Genomic DNA, 12,123 nt, shown 5'->3' with positions numbered 1-12,123 from the left:
GGAGTGGGGGGGGTGACGTCATAGTCAACACGCCCCTCTATCTCCATATAAGGAGTGGGGGTGACGTCATAGTCAACACGCCCCTCTATCTCCATATAAGGAGTGGGGGGGTGACGTCATAGTCAACACGCCCCTCTATCTCCATATAAGGAGTGGGGGTGACGTCATAGTCAACACGCCCCTCTATCTCCATATAAGGAGTGGGGGGTGACGTCATAGTCAACACGCCCCTCTATCTCCATATAAGGAGTGGGGGGTGACGTCATAGTCAAACCGCCCCTCTATCTCCATATAAGGAGTGGGGGTGACGTCATAGTCAACACGCCCCTCTATCTCCATATAATGAGTGGGGGGTGACGTCATAGTCAAACCGCCCCTCTATCTCCATATAATGAGTGGGGGGTGACGTCATAGGCAAACCGCCCCTCTATCTCCATATAAGGAGTGGGATGACGTCATAGGCAACCCGCCCCTCTATCTCCATATAAGGAGTGGGGGTGACGTCATAGGCAAACCGCCCCTCTATCTCCATATAAGGAGTGGAGGGTGACGTCATAGGCAACCCGCCCCTCTATCTCCATATAAGGAGTGGGGGTGACGTCATAGTCAACACGCCCCTCTATCTCCATATAAGGAGTGGGGGGTGACGTCATAGTCAACACGCCCCTCTATCTCCATATAAGGAGTGGGGGTGACGTCATAGTCAACACGCCCCTCTATCTCCATATAAGGAGTGGGGGGTGACGTCATAGTCAACACGCCCCTCTATCTCCATATAAGGAGTGGGGGGTGACGTCATAGTCAAACCGCCCCTCTATCTCCATATAAGGAGTGGGGGTGACGTCATAGTCAACACGCCCCTCTATCTCCATATAATGAGTGGGGGGTGACGTCATAGTCAAACCGCCCCTCTATCTCCATATAATGAGTGGGGGGTGACGTCATAGGCAAACCGCCCCTCTATCTCCATATAAGGAGTGGGATGACGTCATAGGCAACCCGCCCCTCTATCTCCATATAAGGAGTGGGGGTGACGTCATAGGCAAACCGCCCCTCTATCTCCATATAAGGAGTGGAGGGTGACGTCATAGGCAACCCGCCCCTCTATCTCCATATAAAGAGTGGGGGGTGACGTCATAGTCAAACCGCCCCTCTATCTCCATATAAGGAGTGGGGGGTGACGTCATAGTCAAACCGCCCCTCTATCTCCATATAAGGAGTGGGGGGTGACGTCATAATCAACACGCCCCTCTATCTCCATATAAAGAGTGGGGGGTGACGTCATAGTCAAACCGCCCCTCTATCTCCATATAAGGAGTGGGGGGTGACGTCATAGTCAAACCGCCCCTCTATCTCCATATAAGGAGTGGGGGGTGACGTCATAGTCAACACGCCCCTCTATCTCCATATAAAGAGTGGGGGGTGACGTCATAGTCAAACCGCCCCTCTATCTCCATATAAGGAGTGGGGGGTGACGTCATAGTCAAACCGCCCCTCTATCTCCATATAAGGAGTGGGAGGTGACGTCATAGTCAACACGCCCCTCTATATCCATATAAGGAGTGGAAGCGTGACGTCATAATCAACCCGCCTCTTTATCTCCATATAAGGAGTGGGGGGGGCGTTGTAATCAACACGCCCCTCTATCTCCATATAAGGAGTGGGGGTGACGTCATAGTCGACACGCCCCTCTATCTCCATATAAGGAGTGGGGGGAGGGGCGTCATAGTCAACCCGCCCCTCTATCTCCATATAAGGAGTGGGGGGTGACGTCATAGTCAAACCGCCCCTCTATCTCCATATAAGGAGTGGGAGGTGACGTCATAGTCAAACCGCCCCTCTATCTCCATATAAGGAGTGGGGTGACGTCATAGTCAACACGCCCCTCTATCTCCATATAAAGAGTGGAAGCGTGACGTCATAGTCAACCCGCCCCTTTATCTCCATATAAGGAGTGGGGGGGGGCGTTGTAATCAACACGCCCCTCTATCTCCATATAAGGAGTGGGGGGGGGTCGCCAAAGTCAACACGCCCCTCTATCTCCATATAAGGAGTGGGGGTGACGTCATAGTCGACACGCCCTCTATCTCCATATAAGGAGTGGGGGGAGGGGCGTCATAGTCAACACGCCCCTCTATCTCCATATAAGGAGTGGGGGCGTGACGTCATAGTGACCCCGCCCCTCTATCTCCATATAAGGAGTGGAAGCGTGACGTCATTGTCGGCACGCCCCTCTATCTCCATATAAGGAGTGTGGGTGACGTCACGTGCGACCGGCTCAGAGAAAGCAGACATGGCGCAGATGTGGAGTTCGGCCTCCGGAGGCCTTTCCGCGCTTCCCGGCGCCTTCTACTCGCTCCCCGGGGCCGGCGCGGCCGCGGCCGCGGCCCTCGGGCCCGCGAGGCACACGCTGTAAGTGAGAGGAGACGGGGCAGATGAGGGGGGTGGTGACGGTGGGAGAACACCTGGAGAGACAGCGAGAGATCAATGGACCGCGTCCTCGACTAGCTTTGTCATGCAGGCCCGATGAGGCCTCTTGTCAAGAGGTTCCCATAAACTGCGTCGGTCTCGATCTATCCACTGCTGGATGACGCCTTGTCCGTGCTGTCTGTCGTAGGGGATGTTTGGCAGGATATACTTCACCACACTGGGCCGGTGCGAGTTTGTTACTCGCTACTGAAGTTAGCCTTGGCCCGGAATCAAACTCGTGTGGGCCACTTTCGCGTGGTATATAAGGAGATGTATATTATATTCTTTGTTCTTTCGGTGAAGTCACGTAGACGGGAAATAATAAAATATGAATATTGTTTATATTTTATTATTTCCCTTCTACGTGGCTTTACCGAAAGAACCAAGAATATGAATCCCTGCAGTCACGAAAGCTTTAAATCAAAATTTAAGATATATATTGCTACATTAAACACCTCTGCATTTAAATTAACAATCGTTGCATGTAATATTTATTGTCCATTGCTAGAGGAAGGCCTTCCGAAGTCGCCATCTGCTATGCAATCATAATAATCCGTCTACGTTCGGGGGTCTGAAAGCAACATTTACAAGAGGGGCCGTTTTTTTCGAATTCTGTAAAAAAAAACCTCAGGATTTCAAGAGCCGCAATGCTGCACCGTGTGATGAATACGAGAGTCGGTGGTGGTCCTCGTTAAATAGGCGTCACGAAGCGGTCCTTAAAGAGCTCCCGAGTGGCGGGGTTGTCGATCACCGCTTTAGAACGTGGGTTTTTGTTGTAGCAAAATTAAAACGTCTGCCCGTAAGGGGGGCGGGGAGGGAAGCTAAAGGAGCCACAAGGGGGCAGCCGCAGGTTGCAGACTAGTGGTCGAGCGCCTTCGCGAGACGATGCCATCGCCCCCGGCCCCGCGGTTGATGTCCTCGCGAACGTTTTCTTGGTTCTTTCAGTAAAGTCACGGAGATATAAAATAAAAATAACAGATGAAAAGAATAAAATTAAAAATTTAAACGTCGTGGGTTTTTTGCTTTTATTTTCTATTTTTTTTATTTTATTAAATTGTATTATCTGTCATTTTTATTTTACATCTACGTGACTTTACCGAAAGAACCAAGAATATGAATTCCCGCAGTCACGAAAGTTTTAAGTCAAAATTTAGTCCTCGAGCGCGTTTCACTCCTTTGTCACTCTGCCGTTAATCTCGAGCGATCGCAAGGCATTATCCCTTACAGCGACGCATCCGAGCGGAATTACTTAAGGTGGAATTAAACGCCTTGAGGGATTTCCCTTAACTCACTGCCCTAAATGGTAAACTCAGGTGTCCCCTTATGCACGCTTCTTGCGCACCGTACGTCGCCAACTGTGTTAATCGGAGGTACGGGGAAGGACAATAAACTAAACACAAAGCAGTTCTAAATATCGATTTAAAGCTTTCGTGACTGCAGGGATTCATCTTGGTTCTTTCGGTAAAGTCACGTAGAAGGGAAATAATAAAATAATAAAAATAAAACATTAAATAATTCTCACGACGTTTCGGCCACAACGCAAGCAACCGTCCTCAGGTGAAGAACAGGTCTGTCGGAAAGAACCAAGAAGACAGTTCTAAATAAATAAGATAGTGTATGCATCGTCTCAGGCTGGTTACTGCGCACTTGATTTGGTAGACATCCTCTTGGAACGCCGATAAGGGGCCATACATTTAGTAACGTACGCAAAGATCTGTCAAAACTTGACGCCTTACTCCCTCCCTGAACGCACGCGTACTTTTTACACCCCCACCTGCGTACGTACGCTTGATGCACCCCCCCCCCCCCCCCCCACGAATCCTATTGAACGGCCGATATTTAATCCACGCAGAAACAATCAAGGATTAATAATATTAACGTGTTTAAGCAAACAGATAGTCCACCACCGGACTATCTAACTCATTTGAAGGCCAATGTAGACATTTATATTGAGGCTTCATCCCCTGTTCCCTATGTGTACGCAAGCGTACACATTTGGGTTAACTCCCCCTCCATGCTTGCGTACTAAATGGATGGCCCCTAAGATGGAGAAATTTAAAGAAGACATTTCATGTGCGAGTGCATTGTTGCATCGCAAAATTGTGAGAGGTGGTGGTGGCTTGGGGAGGCATTTATCCAAAAGTGGATTGACCATGGCCGATGATGATTATGACTTTATTTGTCTAAATTCCCTTCCTCTTTGTGGAACTTCCTCGTGTATCGACAAGAGAAGTGCTAATGAAGTTGAATCTGACATATTCTCCACGTGCCGCCTCCTTATTTTACAGGAACCCCATGGTGGCCGGGGCATCCGTACTGGGCATCAAGTTCAATGGCGGGGTGCTGGTGGCGGCTGACATGCTGGGCTCGTACGGCTCGCTGGCCCGCTTCCGCAACATCTCCCGCCTCATGGCGGTCAACGACAAGACCTTGCTGGGGGCATCGGGCGACTACGCCGACTTCCAGTACCTCAAGGATGTCCTGGAGCAGATGGTGTAAGTGGGAAGTGGCCTGCAAGGGTCGTAATGGTGGGGGCCCGCTGTGATGAGGTCACACAGCGGAGTGTATTTGTTTATTGGTCATCTTCCAGTGATCTATTGGGCCACTGGGAACCGGGCTTTGTTGACCCAACACTGGGTCTGTATTTAGAATCAGAATCTTTGTTTATCATGTAGGAATCCGATGAGCTAGCAAGCTCTTTCACAGATCATATTAATTTGTACTGGATGTCCAGTCGGGGCAGGTTAGTAAGTTACAACAACAAACTATAGTATTGACCAAATCAGGGTAAATTTTGATAATTTCCCAAATTTTACCCGGATTATGCTTTTGGGATCATGCTGTTCGACAAATTGAGTCTCAGCGGTGCGCCCCTTTGAGTTGGAGAACAGTCCATGGGAGCAGAAACCACAGCTACCTCCGATATCTATTACACTGGCCTCTGGCCCAAATCCTTTCGCGAAGCATCACTGATTACCATTATCAAAGTCATTGGATAAAACTGTTCAGCAATCAATGCATGTAGATTTTCTGTTCTGTTGGTCAGCATCAGTCACTCCATCCATGGCTGGATAAAGGCCTCCCCACACAATTGTCATCTCACATGGTCTGCCACAATCTTATTTCCTGTACATTAATTTATCTCATCACTCTCTATGTGGTGGTCATTCTGTCGGATGCTTTCTCTGCTTTGACTGGCATTGCATTACTAAGTCTTGTCCATTGGCCATCATCCCTGCTAGAAATGTGTCCTGACCAAACCAACTTTCCATAACGATCACTTTGTCTTGTTGTGTTTGTTTTGTAACCATTTGTTGAATTTTGACTTAAAACTTTGGTGACTGCAGGAATTAATTTTCTTGGATTTTTCGGTAAAGTCACTTCGATAGAAAACAAATTAAAAAGAATAAAATTTTAATTACAAATTTAAAAGTTGTGGGTTTTTTGCTTTTATTATTTTCTATTTATTTTAATTAGATTTTACTATTTTTATTTTTTCTTGTGTTTTTTTGCTTTTATTATTTTCAATATTATTTTCTATTAATTTTTTTATATCTACCTGACTTGACTGAAAGAACCAAGAATATAACCATGTGTTGCTTTTTTCGAGCCCAGTGTAATTCTAAACATCCATCTTGCATACTTGTCAACCCCTTATCAGTGCCTACCTTATTACAGACAAATTCACACCTTATTGGTCACCCCGTGCCCTGATAAATCTCAACGTTCATCCTACAAAGTCCTATCACAAGGGAGAAATACAAACAAATAGACAATTTTTTTTGTCCATATTGAAAAGGCTGTACACCGTATGGACCTGAAAACTATAAGAATACGGGTAAACAACAGGTTGACAGGTATGCATCTTGCCATGCTTATTTGTGCACTTTAAAAATATTGTTTAATTTGCTTTGATCGGTGTCCATGTTTCCATGTGTCTTAGCAGGTACGATGCATTGATTTAAAACAGTCTTCCGTGGTACATTGTCATATTCCATCTCATTTTTTAATTTAAGTCTTCCAAAAGCGGTCCATCTTTGCTGTTCTTCACCTTTCTCTCTGTATATTATTGCTTCTAAGCATTTCATTGTTGTTGTAGGATTGACGATCAGGTGTTGGAGGATGGACACTACTACACCCCCAAGGCCATTCACTCCTGGCTTACCCGGGTAATGTACAACAGGTAAAGCCCAACCTCCACATCTTGAGTTACAGCATTTGCCCCAACAGTCTGTTAAAGGCCATATGCAGAATCTTTTCTGTATGCTTGGTCATGTTTATGGTCGCTCTCTTCCAAGGATTTTTGTTCGAAATTTGCGTTTAATCTCCATTCAGCAGGAGATCTGCTACTCCTGTTGTCTTATGACTGTATGTTTGTGTTTGGGATGCCTTCTCACATGGCGGTTTGTTCACCAGGAGGAGCAAATTCAATCCACTGTGGAACACGATCGTGGTTGGAGGCTTCCACAAAGGGGAGAGGTGAGCTGAGCTTTTGCACCACATCAGTCAATGCTATATTGGGGCCCGAGTGTCGGGGTGGTGCGTTTTAACAGATCTTGTGTAGCGGCACCCCAACGACAAAATCATCTGGAATGTGCCTGATCTCGTCAGATCTTGAAAAGTAAGCAGGGTTGAGCTTGGATAGTGCTAGGATGGGTGACCGCCCTTGCATCAACATATTCTTAGGTTTTTTCGGTAAAGTCACTTAGATAAAAAAATAAAATTAATAAAAGTAAAATAAAATAGAAAATAGAAAATTAAAATCACGACGTTTCGGAGACAACACAAGCTTCCGTCTTCAGGTGGGACCGTCACAGCACGATAGCTGTATCACTTTGAAGACGGAAGCTTGTGTTGCCTCCGAAACGTCGTGATTTTTATTTTATTTTTATTTTACTTTTATTAATTTAAATTTTTTACCTACGTGACTTTACCGAAAAAACCTAAGAATATGAATCCTTGCAGTCACGAAAGCTTCAAATCTTGCATCAACAATTTGTCCTTATGATTGCAGGGTCATGTTTGTGTGCAGCAGAGAGCAATGCTGCATAATTAATTGTTGACGTGTACTTTTACACTCCTACATTTACACTGCCTGTCTTTACCAACCCACAAGAATTAGTTTGGTGAGGCACGTTCATATAACCACCCCACGACCCACAGCTTGAGGAGACCCTCTTCCACTCGTGGACTGATAAGAGGTCTGTACGTGTGTACGTGCTCACACGTGTAACGATGCACTGTGGTCGTTCCCTTGTGTGCAGTTTCCTTGGCTACGTGGACAAGCTGGGTGTGGCTTACGAGTCTCCCGTCGTGGCGACAGGATTCGGAGCTTACCTGGCCTTGGTATGATCTGAAGAACCAGGGGCTTATTTGTGTGTGTGGCATACTTGGACACTGCCCTTTGGAGGCCATGTGTGAAAGATGGGTGAGGGCCAATTGGCGAGACAGATATTTGAATGGTCTCCCCATGTCCGGTGATTGTGGAATACTGCAAGGGCAGATCTTGGTGGTTGCTTGTCTACTGTGCAGCATCTGCGAGATCTGACAGAGGGTAGAATGTGTGGTGACATCAGCGGATTTGGCCATGGTAACATCTTGATCTTGAGTGATTGCCCTGCACGTAACCGTTAGAACAACACATGGGAGGGGCGGCAACCTCCCTCCATAAATGGGAAATTAAGGAGTTTCCTAATTGCGACTTGTGAAGTGTGATCCATCACTCGTCACGCTGTGTTGTATGGGTCTGAGTATATGGGTATTTGTGTGAGTCAGTGGGTCACTGGCTATTCAAACCTGATCTCTACGCTTGTCAATGTTGTTATCGCCACACAACACAGGACATGGGTCGATGAGAGTCTACGTACGTCTACTCGGCTCTATATCAGTGCCTGCGAGTCTCCCTAATTGAGGAATTAAGCAGTCGCCTAATTGAGACTGCGGTGAAGTGCAATCAATCACTAACGTCACCGGTCATTACCCAATCCCACGCTTTTGCAGGAGGTACAAATGGAATCCATCTGGTGACCCCAGGTGCCATTGATTTGCTTTCCAAACTCAAAATATGCAGTTTTAAACTCTTTTTTTTTAAGAACTGAGAAGACTGTCTGCATCCAGTGCAAAAGCAATTCCAATACTTGTAAAACATTTTTGCCAAACTGCATTGCCATTGGTGCATAAGTAACAAAACCTCAACTCGTTCATCAATGCTTTGGGGGAAGAACCGTTGCCTCAAATGTCACTTGACATTTTTCACGGCAGTTTCTCAGTCTTCTGAGACAGTTTTAACCATGACTGCCTGTGTTTTTTTTGCCCGTATTAGTATTGAACTGCGTGTTCTGGTATTGGTTTGTTTGAATGTTGGTATGACGTGGTTTGTTAGCATTGGTGTGTTGGTCTTCGTATGATATGTTGATGTGAGTGTTGATGGTTTCTTGGTATTGACCGGTTTGGTCGCCTTTATTGATGTGTTTGTTGGCAGGCCTCGTAGTTTGATTGTGTTAGTGTTATTGTGTCAGTACTGAAGGGTTGCGTGGATGTTGGTTTTATTACCCGTGTTCCTGTGGATGTATGGATATGTTGGATTGATCAAGTATGTTAGTGCTGGTGCGCTCATGTCTTGGTGTCAGTGTTAGTTTGATTGTGTTGGTGGGAGTGGTCTTTTTGTGTTGGTTTGATCAACTGTATGGATGTTGATTTGTGGTAAGATTGTATTGTGACTGTTAGTGTGACTCTTTCATCCAAGTTTCATGTAGTTTGTGAGTGTGTGTTGGTTCTATTGATGTTGGTATTGGCTTAATTGTCCGTGTTGATGTTCGTCCCACCGACTGTTGGTGCAGGCTTGACTGCTTGCAATGGTATGAGAGTTTGTATGGTTGATATTTGTTAGCAACCCGAATAAACGATTTGTATGATGTGTGTGCCCCTGTATTCTCGTCCAGCCTCTCTTGAGGGACGAGCAAGAGAAGAATCCAGACATGTCCCAGCAGGAGGCCATGGAGATCATGGAACGCTGCCTCAAGATCCTCTATTACCGAGACGCTCGTTCCTACAACAAGGTGAGTCCCATGTTCACGATTTGTCGCCTTGCGTGGCTCCCAGCAGACCTCTCGTCCTGCGAGGCCATCCTATCATTCCCGCTCATGGATTACTCTGAACGTGTTCCAGCGCGGAATTGCCTGAAGGAGTACTTAATCATTTAGTAAGGACAGTCAATTGGTATGAGTTAGTTTTTAAATCCTTTATATTAAGTTTGCTTGCTTGCTTGCTTACGACCGTGCAAATCTTTCGGTCGTTTTTTAACCCACTTCCCGTGATCCAATCGAGCTGACATTTTGCACACAGACTCGTTGTGCGTGACAATGTATTTTACACCTTTTAGGAAAATAAAATTATATTTAATTACCAATTGCTTAATGGTGGCAGACAATCATCTGACCCATAGGTGGCAGCCATCTCAAGCCAGAGGACGAGAGGACTCTAGCCGCCCGTTTCAAAGACCAATGAGGGCTGGGTTGTGGCCCATTGAACACGCATATAAAGGATTTATAGTGAAAAACTTTGTTTTTACGGGTTAATTTTTTTAGTGTTGCGTTGTTAATGTGCATCTATTTTGTTATCGTGTCGCAGTATGAGGTAGCGGTGGTGACGAAGGAGGGCTCCAAGGTGCTGCCCCCCGCCACCCTGGAGACCAACTGGGACATTGCCCACATGATCAAGTGAGTGCTGGAACAGCTGCGAATGTACAGAGTATGTATGTTGAACTACTTTGGCACGGTACGTAACCAACTGCTAATCGGAGGTTTTCACACATGACATAAACCTGCCACCTCATTTGCTATTAACAGGCTTGTTCTTTTTAATGGGCATCATGTGCGTTCCGTAAAAGCCTCCTTTCGTAATAATAAAATTAACTAGAATTGTAATTAAAATTTGGGTTAGGCCGCATAATCATGTTCGCAATATTCATGCCCATGAATACCTCCAGCGCCCGACAACCAAATAAATAAAATTGTCACTTGCACAAGCATTGAATGAGCCATGTTATTCTTGTTTTAGCTCACCGGTAAGTTGAGGAACAATTTCCACAACCAAATGTAGCAATTGGATGTGATGTTTTGCTTGATACTGCATCAATCATTTTCAGGTGAGAGACCAGGAGGTAATTCTGACTTTCTGGTCGTAATATTGGCAACAAAAACCTTCATATCAAGATATAACTAACATGTTTGTGTGTTCTTGTGTTGTGTTGCAGGGGATTTGAATGAGGATCTCTGTTGGATGCGTGCGTTCCTGGCTATAGTTTGTGGGGGTGGTGAAAAGATACCCGATGCAGATTGGATATTGGAGTTTGTTTTTATTTCCAGGATGATGTTTGTTTTTTCACAAGTTGTATGCGAGTATAAGTTGTCCATTACGCGGGTCCTAGAGAGGCCCTACTTTTGCAACGTGAAAACAAAAAATGTACCTGACCGCGGCGTTAATAATAAACCCATTCAATTACGAAGTCTTGTTGTGAATTCATTTGTGGGTGCATGCAGTGATACAAGGCTACCACTAGGGAGCAGTGTTCGACAGCCCCAGTTCACAATGCCCATGACTGCCCAGTCACAATGATGTAGTTTTGCTGTGTAACGATCACTGGATGTGCAGGCAGCTCCATTGTAAACAGTGTAATCCGGTGAGGTGGTAACACACTAGTTAGTGCAGTCAGACAGATCCTACACGGAGTTCAATTATTGGCTATGGTTAACAGTGGAGCATGATGTCTGAACTGATTCTGAGCTCCCTCTTTCCTGAACACACACTGAACAGCAAAGTGGTTTATGGTCAAACAGCCCCTGTGAGAAACATGTGGACAGTATTTCATTCAGCAGTGGATTGACATAGGGATGTGCACAGGCCAGTACGGTGTGGGTCCGTTAACCTTCTCTTGCCTCTCGCCCAAGGTCACCCCATCAGTGACCCAATCAACCACCCAATACATCATGTGCTTATACAGCACATTTGTCAATCCACTGCTGGATGAGGGCCCTCTGCCCCATGCTGTGCTGGGTACACCTCACCACGCTGGTTGGTGCAGGTTAGTGAAGGCGGGGAGCATAGACGGAGCATCGTCCAAATACATTCACCATCGTGTAATTTGCAACAGCACTGCACTAAGCCTGTACCCACATCTCCATGAATATCCAATCTACCTTTCATGTGATTTTATAAGAGCCAATACGATACTTGTTGCTATGGCAGGAAAATTGTATGACCATCTTGTCAGGATATTTCCCGTAAGCTCTAAAACTAGTTGGTACAAAACATACCGTGCAGTTTTTCTGAAACCACAATGGCCACATCTGTAAAACATTTGGATAATGACAGCTACAGTAAGCTTAAAAAATATATTTTTATGAATCATGATCAGAATGACATCGTATTACAATCCATGGTTTAAAAGTTGTCGAATAAATGTGACATTGTTTATCAAGGAATGCCTCAGTATCTAAACTTTTTCAAGTGGGGTCCTCCTAAGTTTTTGCAATAGGTGGTGATGTTGCCAATTGTTTAATTTGCTGGTAACATTTCAGCATTGGGATGTTTTTCCATTTCTAGTTATGTTGTATGTTTTTATTTTAGCCATTGGAGGAAACTGGAAGAAACCTA

General features: G+C 45.6%; 1 protein-coding gene across 1 annotated transcript; it reads left to right on the top strand.

Annotated features, from left to right (window-relative positions):
- Nucleotides 1–2,237: 2,237 nt before the first annotated feature.
- PSMB4 (proteasome 20S subunit beta 4) lies at nt 2,238–10,971 on the top strand. The gene is made up of 8 exons (XM_061570789.1): nt 2,238–2,412; nt 4,758–4,964; nt 6,569–6,652; nt 6,886–6,948; nt 7,734–7,815; nt 9,411–9,527; nt 10,099–10,187; nt 10,724–10,971. Exons 1-8 carry the CDS (start codon nt 2,294–2,296, stop codon nt 10,734–10,736), a joined length of 774 nt encoding a protein of 257 aa, XP_061426773.1. The 5' UTR covers nt 2,238–2,293; the 3' UTR covers nt 10,737–10,971.
- Nucleotides 10,972–12,123: the final 1,152 nt, after the last annotated feature.

The sequence above is a fragment of the Lethenteron reissneri genome, chromosome 46, assembly GCF_015708825.2.
Source record: "Lethenteron reissneri isolate LAM-NWPU_2019-01 chromosome 46, ASM1570882v1, whole genome shotgun sequence".
Lineage (NCBI taxonomy): Eukaryota > Metazoa > Chordata > Hyperoartia > Petromyzontiformes > Petromyzontidae > Lethenteron > Lethenteron reissneri.
This window is presented reverse-complemented; position numbering and strand designations above follow the sequence as displayed.

Excerpts from the sequence above, each read along its gene's own strand:
- PSMB4 (XM_061570789.1), top strand. The coding sequence starts at position 2,294 with ATGGCGCAGATGTGGAGTTCGGCCTCCGGAGGCCTTTCCGCGCTTCCC. Across the intron at positions 4,965-6,568 it reads GATGTCCTGGAGCAGATGGT|GATTGACGATCAGGTGTTGG; the intron begins GTAAGTGGGAAG and ends TTGTTGTTGTAG. Across the intron at positions 6,653-6,885 it reads ACCCGGGTAATGTACAACAG|GAGGAGCAAATTCAATCCAC; the intron begins GTAAAGCCCAAC and ends TTTGTTCACCAG.